The sequence below is a fragment of the Tamandua tetradactyla genome, chromosome 6, assembly GCF_023851605.1.
Source record: "Tamandua tetradactyla isolate mTamTet1 chromosome 6, mTamTet1.pri, whole genome shotgun sequence".
In the NCBI taxonomy this organism is placed as follows: domain Eukaryota; kingdom Metazoa; phylum Chordata; class Mammalia; order Pilosa; family Myrmecophagidae; genus Tamandua; species Tamandua tetradactyla.
In genome coordinates, this window is record NC_135332.1 from 26,674,108 (window position 1) to 26,689,293 (window position 15,186).

General features: G+C 38.2%; 1 protein-coding gene across 1 annotated transcript; it reads left to right on the forward strand.

The window, feature by feature from the left end:
• Window positions 1-108: 108 nt before the first annotated feature.
• LOC143687463 (keratin, type I cytoskeletal 24-like) lies at window positions 109-4,370 on the forward strand. The gene is made up of 8 exons (XM_077164447.1): window positions 109-833; window positions 1,662-1,744; window positions 2,108-2,264; window positions 2,525-2,686; window positions 2,778-2,903; window positions 3,259-3,476; window positions 3,701-3,822; window positions 4,026-4,370. The coding sequence occupies exons 1-8, from the start codon at window positions 189-191 to the stop codon at window positions 4,127-4,129; spliced, it is 1,617 nt and encodes a 538-aa protein (XP_077020562.1). The 5' UTR covers window positions 109-188; the 3' UTR covers window positions 4,130-4,370.
• Window positions 4,371-15,186: the final 10,816 nt, after the last annotated feature.

Genomic DNA, 15,186 nt, shown 5'->3' on the forward strand with positions numbered 1-15,186 from the left:
TAAAGTGGGTTCACAAAAAAGAAATTATCCAATTATGGATTAGCAAAACTGTAACAGGGATTAAGTGACACAGAGAAAGGAACACCCTAAAAGTGTGTATATAAAGGCCAAAAAGGCAGTCTGAGAACACACACTTCACCATCACCTCTCCTATTCACCTGGACAAGCTACACCTTGGCAGGAATATCATGTCTTGCTCTACTCGCGTCTCCTCCAGGGCTGGAGGCAGCAGCTCTTTCAAGGGGTCTGCTGGGGGCAGCAGCTTCAGCAGTGGAAGTAGATGCGGCCTGGGGGGTGGCTCTGCACGGGGCTTCCGAGGAGGCGCCAGCAGCTGTGGCCTGAGTGGGGGATCTGGCGGTGGCTATGGAGGCAGCTTTGGAGGCAGCTTTGGAGGAGGCATGGGTAGCTGCTCAGGGGGAGGTTTTGGAGGCATGTCAGGCTCTGCGGCAGGCTTTGGTGGAGGTTCTGGATTCGGTGGGGGTTCCGGATTCGGCGGGAGCTCTGGATTCGGCATGGGCTCTGGATTTGGCGGGAGCTCTGGATTTGGAGGTGGTGCTAGTGGAGGTTTCTATGCTGGTGGAATGGGCGGTGGTGTGGGTGGTGGTGTTGGCGATGGGGGGCTTTTCTCTGGAAGCGAAAAGCAAACCATGCAGAACCTCAATGACCGCTTAGCCAGTTACCTGGACAAGGTTAGAGCCCTGGAGGAGGCGAACACTGATCTGGAGAACAAAATCAAGGAATGGTATGACAGATTTGGACATGGGTCTGGAGATGGTGGCTCTGGAAGAGACTACAGCAAATACCCTCCAATAATTGAAGATCTGAAGAATCAGGTAAGAAACCATTCATTGCTGAGTTTCTATTACTTTTCTATCATTCACTTTTATTCCTATCACTTACTGTAAGGAGAATTTTATATCAAAAAATTATTTGAAAACATATTTGCTTGTTGTGTATGTAAAATGGGACCTGGTGTGTTTTAACTGTAACAGCATTGCATATATGACGTCCAACCACATTAATTTCCTGTTTGCATCGCATTTGAGATTTTCACTAAAGAATCAAATTTAGACAAATAAATATGTGTATATGAGCGTGGTGGCAATGAGACAACCTTAGTCTAATCTAGTGTGGCAATGAGACAACCTTAGTCTAATCTAGTTATTTCACGATTAATGCCGGCAAGTTGACATATTTTAGCATCTTGCTAGGTTTAAACAGTCTTTAGCTCATGTTTCTTCCCAGAAAATCTAGTGCAAATTGTATATGGATGTAATGGACTCAAAAGTGTTTAGTCACTGCTATGTGGAAATGTATTTTTAAAGCACTTTTTAAAGTGAAATTCTATTTTTTGCTCTATTTTCTGAAAGAGCTGGTGGAATAACTGATCTTCCAAAGCATCATAAATATGCTGAGGGTTGTGTTCTGTAAAACAATATTCTGTGCCAGTTCCAGTAAATTGCAGGCTGATAACCATTGTACAAAAAGCTATAGTCCTAAAATACAAGGGATTTTCAATACAGGTGTCATCACCAAATGGGTTTGCCAAACAATTTCCCCTTAGAAGCTAATAACACGGAGTCCATCTACCCTCGCAGGTAGGCATGCAGACACAAGGGGAAACACACCCCTTATTCATTCACTATTGTTGTCTTTTCTAGATCATTAATGCCACCATTGAAAATGCTGGGATCGTTTTGCAAGTTGATAATGCCAGATTGGCTGCTGATGACTTCAGACTGAAGTAAGAAAAAGTGCTGTAGGAAAAATCAAATCCAATCCATTTGCTTAATTTATTCCAAACTTTAAAAAAAAAATGTTTAGGGGAGTTTTCTCACTTCAGAAACCATCATCCCATCAACAAAAAAAGAAAGGGGCTAGTTAAGGATGAGGATTTTGTTATAAGAAATATTGCATAGGATTAGAATTAGCATTGAGCTCGGATTTTATCTTGGGGAGAAAAATTCCCAAGAAAACTCAGTAACTTTCAATTCAAAATGCTCAAAGGAAAAAAATATATATTTTCTTCCATACTAAGGAATGGAAGATGCGCTTTCAAGCACGGTCAGTATAGCTCACCGAGGCGTCTTGCGGCTGTCCCTTGCAGGTACGAGAACGAGCTGTACCTCCGGCAGAGCGTGGAGGCCGACATCAACGGGCTGCGGAGGGTCCTTGACGAAATGACAATGACTCGCTCCGACCTGGAGATGCAGATCGAGAGCCTCAATGAGGAGCTGGCCTACCTGAAGAAGAACCACGAGGAGGTAGGGACACGCTTCACATCAGTAAACTACTCTGCCTTAGACATTTTTCCCCACATCCTATATATAAATAAAATAAACCCTATCTGAATGGATTTCCAACCTCTTCTGAGCAAGAAACAAAAAGGAATAATAAGCAGTAGATCTGGAACCTGTTTTCCTTTGCTTAAGAGTCCTAGTTTTACATCGTGTTGGCTGCGCACATCGTAGGAAATCGATGCCTTTTTATTTCCGACACTGAGGTGCTTTTTCCTTCATGCTAGGAAATGAAGAGCATGCAAGGAAGCTCTGGAGGAGGCGTGACCGTGGAAATGAATGCCGCCCCAGGAACCGACCTGACCAAATTACTGAATGACATGAGGGCACAGTATGAGGAACTGGCTGAGCAAAACCGCCGGGAGGCGGAGGAGCAATTCAACAAGCAGGTAGATTATCATGGCTGAGTGTCTTAAGCCTACAGCGTCACGCAGGCCACCTCCCCACCAGTCAACATAACTGCATTTTATTTTCATTTAGAGTGCGTCACTGCAAGCACAGATCTCTACGGACGCTGGGGCAGCCAGTTCTGCTAAATCTGAGATAACAGAACTGAAACGTACCTTGCAAGCCCTGGAAATTGAGCTTCAGTCGCAACTGGCCATGGTATGTGCAAATAACTTTTTCAAGGTCTCCAACCGGAAGTTAGGCAAATACAGTTTTCTGTGTATGCCAACACGTTCCCTTGGGCACATAATAGAAGCAGTACTAAGGAGAGCTGTATTATGGTTGTAGAAAGCATGAAATGGTCCCGTCACAGACAATGCACTGGACTTCATAAGAGATTTAGTTTTTAAGCAATGTCAGCAAAAAGTTAAGGAAGCGATGATATGACATCATAGGTTGTCCATTGGTGAGGGGGTTTGAAAATGCTTCTCCTGGTTCCATAGAAAATTGTATCTTTTTACATCACCAAATGAGCTGCTTTCATCGGGGATTTTTTATTTGCCTTTTCTCTTAGAAAAACTCTCTGGAAGGGACCCTGGCTGATACGGAAGCTGGCTACATGTCTCAGCTGTCGGAAATACAGATGAAGATCAGCAGCTTGGAGGAGCAGATCTGCCAGATCCGGGGCGAGACTGAATGCCAGAACGCAGAGTATGAGCAGCTGCTGGACATCAAGACCCGCCTGGAGAAGGAGATCGAGACCTACCGCCGCCTGCTTGACGGAGAGGGAAGGTAAATGAGAGTCATGAACACCTAAGGTGCAGACCTTGGTGAATTTATCTTACAAACCCTAAAAAGGGCTCGGAGGGTTGGACTTGAATTTGCAAACTATCCATGACATAGTCCAACCAAAAGACATCTTAATACTCATCACGGAGAAACTCCTGCCTGGTGGTTTTCTCCTTCTTTTGCAGACTCCAAAGGAAAACATAAATACTTTTTTTTTTTTCTTCCAGTGGTCTTGGAGGATCTGATTATAGAAACTCAGGCTCCCACAATACAGGTTCCAGAGGCTCGGGATCGAAGACCGTGGGTTCTGGTGACTCAAGGTCTGGGGGCTGTTCTGGTCAAGGAAGAGGTAGGTGTTTTTTTAATGTTGATGATAATTCTATAGTTTAAAGGTAGAGTTAATGCATGCTTTGCTTGTCATGTTAAAAGTACATGCTGTTATTTACATAATCTTACCCAGACAGAACATACTTAATGGATATCAGTGAATTTCTCTGGATCTTGTGTTTCTTTGATAGTTTCCAGACTGACACTGTGATTATTTGTTTTTAGATTCTAACAAGACTAGAGTGACTAAAACCATTGTAGAGGAGGTGGTGGATGGCAGAGTTGTCTCATCTCAAGTCAGCAATGTTTCGGAGGTGAAAGTTAAATAAGCAATTTCCCGATCGAGAGTGTCTTTCCAACAAAAAATCGAGAAGGACACCAATGAAGAAATGGCGTCAATCTAGTCTTCGTCTTGAATAGCTTCAGGGAAATTTTTCAAGCCAGCAATCGATGACTAGCCAATTCTTCCGCATCCTCTTCTTTTCTTACTAGAATGCTCTTGAAAAAGTTGAAATAACAACTTTGCTCTAATAGTTTCTATGCTTCAATAAAATTACTTTTGCAAGTTAACCAAGTTACTCCTGGATTTTTTTTTTAAGAGACTCAACATTTTGCCTAGAAATGAGACTGTCGGGGCTTATCTAGCTGCGTTGTTATGTTACTGATATTAATTCATTATTTACATAGTAGCTTCTTCATAAAATCGAGATTACAGCCATTATATAGGTGGGCATTTTTAACAACATCACCCAAAAAAATCCGTGACGTGATAGCTAAAAATAGACTTCAGTGTCTCTACAACCACATAGCCAACAGCTTAGCCAACAAAGAAGGATGAGATGATATGAATCAATCAATCTATATGTCCATCACTGAACTGGGTATTTTATAACAAAAGAATTTTAGATATGCCTCCTACTTCAAGAAACTCAGGTTTTAGATGGGGAAAAGAGCTAAAACATGAAAAAGATGACAAACAATAAAAGGATGTTAATAGTGTAGGGCTTGATGCCACATTATTCACCAGAAGTTATTCACAGGAATCAGATATTACACATTGCCAGGACATTTAGGAGATGGGCCAAAATAATAAATCTTTGAAAATAAGTTTGGATATGTGATATGGAGCTTGATTGCTCAAAATCTTGACAGCTCCAAATAGAGGAAGTACTTAGGTACTAATTCCCTTGCCAAATCTAGCTACACCTCTAGCCAAAAACTGTCACTGGCTGAGATGGTGTTTCCTTGCCCCACTCTCAGTGGTCTTCAGAATACTTGGGGGGTGGGGTGGCGGTTATAGCCTCATCTTTTCACTCCACAGGTGTACCTGAAGTCAAAATCTTGTCTGTCTTGGTTGGGATGAGGTGGTGCAGGGCCAGTAGCAGAAAGAAGTAGAAACAGGGCAATGCCAGGCTAGCAAAGATCCTTCCTAGTAAGGACTTGCTCATACAAGGAAATAAAATAAGATCCTGCAAGCCAATCCTTGGGAAAATAGCATAGGACGCGGCATAAGAGGAAAAAAATCTTCAAATATAAAACCATTAAGAGCTGTATGAGACTATCAAAACCATAACAATAAAAACAACCAAACGTATTTTTTTCATCCTCCTCTACTAAAGCACAGAAATTGATATCTAGGCACATTGTGACTTCTGCTTACATTGCTAACCACAGAATTAAGTTAATAGCTAAGTTAATCACGCCTCAGAGAAAAAGAGGCGTTGAGTTGTCTGAAGTCAAACATGTTTCCCATCAAATCATTAAAGTAAATAAAATCCCAGATGCTCCTCCTCCACCGAAAAGTCAAGAAATGCAAACAGATCAATCTGGCCTAAATTAATGGTGGAAGGATAGAAATAGAAACCCGCTGTGCATGGCCCCCAGTTTCTTGGGCCATCACGACAATATCAGGGAAGACTCTCTTCGTGGGTCTGCCAAATGTAGTCTTTTAGCTGTAGATTCTGATCCTTCTGAAACATACATTTGCGGCAGTATTATCTTCATGTCAAGGCAAAAATATATGGCTAATCCGAAAATCATCTTGAGGTGAAAATCCTCACACTATGTTTCCCTGGCATGAGTTATGATCTTGCACTTGGACTAGAAAAATCAGAACGTAGCTGCCAAGATACTGAGACACAGCAGAGTGTTGTTAAGGGCATATTCAACTTTTAAAACTGAAACTAACTATTGACCCAAATTGGGTTACAAAGTTTATTTAGAGTGTTGTTAATAAATGTTAAGGACAATATATTCATACCTTATTACCTGCCCCAAAATTGTTTCAAATCTACACAACAGGCATATGTTTATTTTGAAGCTCTAAAGTTCAGCTCTCCAACCATCTTTCAGATGACAGAAATGTGAGTCTTTCTTCTGAGTGGACTTTCCCATGAAAAGGAGAACCAGTTCACACTTGCATGGGGATTTTCAGCTGTTGACTTTTGATCCAGAGATTCATGGGGATGTTTCTGCTTTTCTGACCTCAAAGGAAAAGGTACAAAAATGGTGAGGATGCTGGAAGTGGCATCTGTCCTCACAGAGATTAGAAACAAGAAGCAACGTTTATAACAGGCAGAGAAGAGGGAGCAGCTAAAGGATTTAAGGCTCTAAGAAAAGTGGCCTCAACTTGTTTAATGACTTCATGGAATTGGACAGTGTTCAGAAGACCTAAAGAGGAGACAGAGAAGTGATGAAATATAAATCACCCAGAATGCAGCTCAAGTGATGTTATCCAAACAACCACCTCAAGCCACAAAATATTGCAGGCAATCAATCACTTTTTTAAAAAATGATCAGTGAGTCAAATACGACACTTGAAGAACAGAAAATATTGATCAACTCATTATAAAAAATATTCTACTCATTTGTAATAGCATTGTCAATATGAAATGATAAGGTGGAAAGAAGAAAACATTGAGCTAAAACCTCAGCCAGTTTTTCTTTGTTTTTAACATTCACACTTAAATAGCATAGAAAGGACAAGCCAAGAGCATATCATGGAGCTATCGTGAGTAAAATGCACGAACTCTGTGCTGGTTTGAAAGGAACTATGCCTCCTAGAAAAGCCATGTTTTAGTTAAAATCTCATTTCATAAAAATAGAATAATCCCTATTCAATACTGGATGTTTGAAACTGTATCAGATCATCTCCCTGGATGAGGTGATTTAGTCAAGAGTGGTTGTTAAATTGGATTAGGTGATGACACGTCTCCACCCATTTGGGTGGGTCTTGATTGGTTTATTGGAGTCAGAGAGAGCAGAGGGCAGAACGACATAACTGCAAGAAGTAGAGTCCACCAGCCAGCAACCTTTGGAGATGAAGAAAGAAAATGTCTCCCGGGGAGCTTCATGAAACCAGAAGCCAGGAGAGAAAGCAGCAGATGATGCCTTGCTCACCATGTGCCCTTCCAGCTGAGAGAGAAACTCTGACTGTGTTCGCCACGGGCCCTTCGACTTGAGAAACTTCATTGGCCTTCTTGAACCAAGGTATCTTTCCCTGGATGCCTTTGATTGGACATTTCTATAGACTTGTTTTAATTGGGACATTTTCTCGGCCTTAGAACTGTAAACTAGCAACTCATTAAATTCCCCTTGTTAAAAGCCATTCCGTTTCTGGTATATTGCATTCCGGCAGCTAGCAAACTAGAACAAACTCCTAGAGAGGGAGAGAGAGGAAATGTATGTTTTGCTAAACAAACCACAAGGAACAAGAAAACATACGTCTCATATGAGCTCACAACTGCTCTGCAATGGAATATACATCACATGGGTCAAGTTTGCTTCTTAATATCACAGAGGGACATAATCTACAGAGTACCAAAGCAAATAATAGGCATACAAATTGATATGTGCCATAAAAGGAAAAAGAAAAATTACCAAAAAAAATTGTTATAATAGTTTATAAAACATCTGTAAAATACAAAAGAATAATTTACATTGACTTCTCTGTAAATTTTTCAGGAAATCATTCACAACTTTTAAGAGCATTTTCATTATCCTTCTCAAATGGATGCAGGAGTACACCCCAGAACTCACCCAGAGATGGGAGAGAACCAGTCCAGAATATTAGCTGACTGTCAGCTGAAAGGAACAATCTGACATTTCAAAGACAAGAACTGTCTTTCGACCTACCCACCACAAAACTTGTCCAAAGTTCTAGAAATTGATTATAAGAAATTGCAACAGCCAAAGAAAATAAGCAATATGTTATAATATGGAGTCATAATATGCAGTGTTCTAAAAAATTAAGAGAGCAACGCCACTCAGTTTGGGAAGCTAGTGAATAAATTATCAAAATTATGGAGAAAGAAATTATCTCAGTGACTGACCATTTCTCATAATTTGACAACTAAGACCTGTTAGATTATTTAATATTTTTTGACCCAGAGATCTGGTATATGTGCAGTGGCATCTATTAGGATGTTTTCTCGAAGAACAAAAACACAGACCAATCTGAATGTCCTTCAGTAAAGAGATGATTGAATCAACATAGGCATCCGTACCATGGAATGTAATGTAGCCATAAAAAAGCATTAAATCTTTGTGCATTAACCTGGTAATATGTCTATCATAGTTCTTAAGTGAAAAAAGAAAATGTAGAATCAATTACAAAATATAAGTTTCATAAACAAAAATACTAAAGGGAAAGAGGAGAAACTGACACATATTTTTTAATGTTGTGTAAGCAGAGAAACACATCCCTGGTGAGGCCTGGTAAGCAGGGATGGAAGACTTCATTTTTTCTTAATATATCTTTCGATTGCCTGACTTGGTCTACCCAGTAGGTATTGCTTTTGTATTTAAAAGTAAATTTTAGAGGAAATACAAATGGCCAAAAGGCACGTGAAAACATGTTCAACTTCCCTGGCTATTAGGGAAATGCAAATCAAAACCACAATGAGATATCATTTCACACCCACCAGAATGGCCATTATCAATAAAACAGAAAATGACAAGTGCTGGAGAGGATCTGGAGAAAGAGGCATACTTACCCACTGTTGGTGGGAATGTCAAATGGTACAACCGCTGTGGAAGGCAGTTTGGCGATTCCTCAGGAAGCTAAATATAGAATTGCCATACGACCCGGCAATACCATTGCTAGGTATCTATGCAAAGGACATGAGGGCAAGGACACAAATGGACATTTGCACACCAATGTTTATAGCAGCATTATTTACAATTGTGAAGCGATGGAAACAGCCAAAATGTCCATCAACAGACGAGTGGCTGAACAAACTGTGGTATATACATACAGAGGAATATTATGCAGCTGTAAGACAGAATAAACTTATGAAGTATGTAACAACATGGATGGACCTTAAGGACATTATGCTGAGTGAGATTAGCCAGAAACAAAAGGACAAATACTGTATAGTCTCACTGATATGACTGACATTAGGGAATAAACTTGGAGAATTTCATTGGTAACAGAGACCATCAGAAGACAGAAATAGGTTAAGATATTGGATAATTGGAGTTAAAGGGATAAAGAATGTGCAACAGGACTGATTGTAAAAACTCAGAAATGGACAGCACAATACTACCTAATTGTAGCACAATTATGTTAAAACACTGAATGAAGCTGAATGTGAGAATGATAGAGGGAGGAGGGCTGGGGGCACAAATGAAATCAGAAGGAAAGATAGATGATAAACACTGAGATGGTATAATCTAGGAATGCCTAGAGTGTATAATGATAGTGACTAAATGTACAGATTTAAAAAATGTTTTTGCATGAGGAAGAACAAAGGAATGTCATTACTGCCGGGTGTTGAAAATAGATGGTGATTAATATTTTTAAATTTTTTTTAAAAAATAAATTTTAAAAAGCGTAGCTATATGTGTTTCCTCTTGTGATGTGAAACATCATAATAAATCACTAAGTTTATAAGTAGTCTAGATAGTCAACACTTTTATAATAAGTGGACCATGTTCAACATGATCATTTTTTGAGCATATCAAAGGAAGAGGGGGAGGAGAAGGACTAGAAGGAGAAAGGAAATTTACATTTCATAAACTCTACATGTATAAGTACTATGTATCTATAGATTTTATTTCACTTAATCTTCAAATTCCATTTTACAGTTGAAGAAAATGAAGCTTGTAGAGGTCAACGCATTTATTCAAAGTCACACAGTCAGTAAAAGAAGGAATTAGAAGTTAGACTCTCTCTTCCTAATTTCAAAAGTTGTCTTTCCACTCTACTAACATCAATGAACTTTCACGTTTTTATATACTAAACTAACAAAGTGACCTAGCTCTTTATATTTAAGTTTCTCAAAAACTGCTTCACCCCCACCTAAAAAGTAAACAGGGGAGACTTCAAAACTTCCAGAACAGTTTTCTGTCTAAGTAGAGAGGAGAAAGTCGCTGAGGTTAGAGACCAGAAGAGCTAGCAAAGATGCTCTTGGCCTGAGTACAGGGTAGAAGGCAGAATAAAAACCAAATGCCCTTTGACCATTAAAACTGAAGCTCAATTCCAAAATAAAGACAAAACCAGGGAAAGACAAACCTTTTACATAGGACATGAGCTGGGTCCTGGCAAAGTTAATTGTAGCATATTGAAATGAACTTCATAATCTCACAGTGGCAGCGTAAGTGGAGGGTGGGACAGAAGAGACAAATTATTTCACTGAAAACTACCTTTTGATGCACAAAAAGTATATATGATATGCAAATAAGCAAAGGCCATTCTAAACTTTTTATAACAATAAGTTGATGAGGAGGTTTTCTGAAAAGAGTTTTGTTAAAAACTGATACCTCTATGGATTGAAAACCTTCTTGACCAAAAGGGAGAAGAGAGAAATGAGAAAAAATGAAGTGTCTGGCTGAGAGATTTCAGAGTCAAGAGATTATACTGACGGTTATTCGTACACATTATATAGATATCCCTTTTCAGTTTATGGTGTATCAGAGTGGCTAAAGGGGAGTATCTGAAACCGTAGAGCTGTGTTCCAGTAGCCTTGTTTCTTGAAGATGACTGCATGAAGATATAATGTTTACATTGCGACTGTGTGACTGTGAAAACCTTGTGTCCATACCCTTTATCTAGCGTATGGACAGATGAGTAAAAAATACGGATTAAAAAAAAATTAACAAATAGTAGGGGAAACAAAGGTTAAAGTAAATTGGATAGATGGAAATAGTAGTGGTCAGTCAGAGGGAGGGGTAAGGGGTATGGTATGTATGAATTTTTTTCTCTTTTCAATGAATTTTTTTCTCTTTTCATTTCTTTTTCTGGAGTGATACAAATGTTCTAAAAAAATGATCATGGTGATGAATATATGACTGTGCGATGATATTGTGAGCCATGATTGTACACCATGTACGGAATGTTTGTATGTTAAGAATGTTTGTGTTTGCAGGTTGTTTATCATTAAAAATATATATTTTTAAATTGATACATCTGTTCTGAGAATCCTAATTATAGTTTCCAAACATATGTCTCTGTGCCTTGAGAAATCTCTATTGGTAAGATCTTGGAGTAACTGAGATTATAAATGCCTGGAATTCACTGAAAGGGTGCAAAGAACTTTTTCATAACTATAACAACCTCTGTCAATTAATGCTGACAGCCTAATCTTTTAAAGCACACACTACTTTTAGCTTTATTCATTGCTTGTGGCTATCTATAAAATAAATTACTTCAAATTATTTTTATTAGTTTGCCTAAGACCAAGAAGCCAGATTTTTAAATCCCGTGACGGTTTTTGTGCAAACAAGGGCTTCACTGTACTGTTTCAAGGTGAGGTGATTTTGCTTTTCCCCCGGGTATTGCACGCCCAAAAGTTTCCTTGAAATCCAGTATTAGTGGTTGTGATTTCTACCACAACCATAGCAACACAAACATCACGGACTGTTAAGGAGTTAGGGTGACAACGTCCCGTTCAGAGCAAGGATTCTTCCAGAAAAACGATTCTACACCCCCCGCCTGTGATAGAAGTTTCCAGAGCTTGGAAAAACTCCGGACTTCGCAAGGCAGCCCATTTGATTTAAGAACAGATTTAATGTTAGACATGTTTCCCTTCTACTGAGCCAACTCTGTCTCCCTGGGTAACTTCCAACTCTCCAATCCTGGTTCAGGCCTTTGGAACTATTTTAAAATGGCCCTCATGTTTTCTCTTTTCTACATAAAACCCTAATTTCTTTAGCCATGTCTCACCTGAAATTGTTTCCATACCATTCATTGTCTGGGCCACATCTTTTGGATATAATGGCTAATTTAATACCAAATTAAAATATAATGATTTAGGGCGGGCCATGGTGGCTCAGTGACTGAGTTCTTGCCTGCCATGTCCGAGACGTGAGTTCGATTCCCGGTGCCTGCCCATGCAAAAATAGATAGATAGATATAATAATTTAATATTTGCATTTAAATATTCCTTCTAAAATATGGAACCCAGAATTGACATAAGGATCAAGAACAGTAGGAGGACGGCCTCTGAGCTTTGTTAATCTTTAACACAGTCTAATTTCAGCAGCCACAACTCACAACTCTCACAACTCTATTGAGCTGGGACTTTTGCAGAGCAATATCCTCCACCTGATTTTTTTTTTAGCTCATAAAATTTCATTTGTTATCCTATTTATTTTTTAAAATCTTATTTACTTTTGGTCATCAGTTCACACTGAATGTTCTTTTTTGAATATGTACACTTTTCTCATTCAACATATTAAATATATTTTGTGACATTTCCAAAAAAAAAAGCCACAGCGACAACTAAAACACAAGTAGTAGTATCACCAAAAGCCCTACCCTCACCAGTAAGAACAAATACCAGCGTGATATATATTTTTCCTAAATATACCAATTGCATATTTCATTCTAAGAATAAGTGTTAAATTCTTTCAATTTAAGTAGAAGTCTTAAGAAATGTTTGAGTAAGAAGCTTGAAGACATAAGAACAGACTCAGATTACCCCTTAAGTAAAGGGAAGCGAAGTTCATGCAGAAAGATAACGCCAGCTGACACCAAATTTCCTTATTTACCAAAAAATATTCGCTCTCCAGTGTAGCACTTGCATTAAAAAATAAGTAGAGAGAGAAAAATTGATCTTCCATCAAACTGTGGGTTTATTTCACTGCCTCTAACAACAAACATTATGAAGAAAATCACACTTTTTAATGTGGAAATCATGGGTTTTCTTCCCCCTGATATTAAGGGATTTGGGGAGGGGAAGGGCTGCATGTCTGGTTTTTCTCTTCAACCTTAAAAGTTCTGCTTTAACTCAGGAACTGCTTATGTTGATTAAACTTCAAAAGGAGCAAGAGACAGCCACTATAGATGTTTATAAGAACCTGAAGAAACTTAGAAGTTTGCTAATTAGTACTAAATCAACCCAAAACAACTATATTGTATCAGTTCTTCTGTTCTTTAATTTTCTCAGGGGTGCTACGCTGCCATAAAATAAGAAAAAATATATATGTTTGAACCACTTCAAAGGTCCAAGGGAGGCTTTAAGGAAAATTTAAATTTTTGTTCTGTTATAATTGACAAAATTCAAAAATAAATTAACAGAAGCATAATAAAATGAATAAGATCAATTTCTCTTCTTACATTTTATTCCTAAATACCTACAATATTTAAGAGACAGGCTACACAAGCTAAAAATCTGCTCTTTCTATTACTGCACAAGAGATCACTAAAATTGATTTCAAATAGTCTCATCTGGAAAAAAAATGGCACAATTATCACATAATTCCAAAGAAAAATAAATTATTATAAGCACAGCCACAAAGATGATTGAACCTGTGTGAGAGCAAAAATCCCATGAGGGAAAATACAAGTTTAACTAGGCTGATATCGTGTAACTACTATATGCTTCATTCTTCCAATGTGAGATAATAAATACCCAAAGGCATCATCTGGGCCTTTTAATAACTAAGACGCTCTATCAAGTTTAACGACTAATGAACATAAAATAACTTAGTATTACCGATGTGGTTAAAAATCTTTACAGCTATTATATCAGAGATGAAGCACCCACTTTATCAGATAAAAAAAAAGGACTTACTAATTGATAGCTCCCTTAACACTCTCCTGGAAGGTTTGGACTTTGCAGAGTAGAAACCCTTATCATGTCACACTCTACCCAAAAGGCAAATCTATGGCAATTAGATTCTAGTCATGAAAAAGAAAAAATGGTAGGGAAAAAAATGTGGCTGAACTAGCTTCTCAGGTGGAAGTTTTTCCACCATCTCGGGGTACCAACTTGAGAGAAGGTGAAAGTAGGTTTTCTCTGGTAAGAGAAGGTCACCATGCAAAACCTAAATGACTGTCTCACAGTGTGCCTAGACAAGGTGCAAGCTCTAGAGCAGGCAAAAGGCACCCTTGAATATAAAATCAAGGAATTGTGCAAGAAATTTGAGCCTAGAGCTAATGGCCAAGAAAACCAGGACTACAAGAAGTATTTCCAGATGACTGAGGAATTGAAAAACAAGGCAAGAAATTTTACTAATAGCTGAACAAAAGAGCTGCACTAAAAAAAGCTAAATTTAAATGATTGGGAATATTTTACCCTTATGCTTTACTTTTTCTCAATTTAATCACATTAGGGGATTTAACAAGCAACTGAATATACCTCTTAACTCTTCCCATTTTTTTTCTGGTTTGTTGACTTTTACATAGGTTCCTTTTATGGAAAGAAATGAAATGTTTCTTAAATCCTTAGCTAAAACTGACTAAGTAAATTGTTTGCAGTTGTGTTGTTCTCAAACGTAGAGATGAATTCCATAAAGAAATATTTAATGCATTTGTCATCAAAGAACCACATACATGTGAAATTTCTTTGAAAAGCTTGAAACTGATATTTCTGAACACCAGTGTACAGAGGCTTTGAATGGGGGTGCGACAAACATATTTTCTTTGTGTCCTACTTTTCCAGGTTCCAGATACAACCTTTAATAACATCAGCTTCCTGCTACAGACCCGCAACGAGAAACTAGCAGCTGAGGTCTTCAGAGAGAAGGAAGATGTTTATTACCTTCAATGGCATAGTGGAAAATATAACTTACGGAAATAAACATTATGTTAAGCCGTGTCTAATTTTAAAAGGGTATTTTTCTTTTTACAAATACATGAAATCCTTAAAATGGGAAAATATTTTAGCGGAATGCATTGTAGAAGCCTACTATGTATAAGAATGTTATGGCAGATGCAAATGTTCCAAGAAATGATCATGATGATGAATATGCAACTATGTGATGATACTGTGAATTACTGATTATATATGTAGAATGGAATGATCAAAATAAGAATATTTGCATTTGGTGTTTTTTTTTGGTATATAAAAAAATTAAAAAACAAAAAGAATGCTATGGCGAGACTATAGTCAAACAAAGAATCACCACCTAATTCAAACTTCACAAGTAAGAATTTTTATGT

Bases quoted from the DNA above. Each gene is read 5' to 3' on its own strand.
- LOC143687463 (XM_077164447.1), top strand. From the start codon at position 189: ATGTCTTGCTCTACTCGCGTCTCCTCCAGGGCTGGAGGCAGCAGCTCT. The intron at 2,904-3,258 runs GTATGTGCAAAT...CTTTTCTCTTAG, and splicing joins TTCAGTCGCAACTGGCCATG to AAAAACTCTCTGGAAGGGAC. The intron at 3,477-3,700 runs GTAAATGAGAGT...TTTTTCTTCCAG, and splicing joins CTGCTTGACGGAGAGGGAAG to TGGTCTTGGAGGATCTGATT.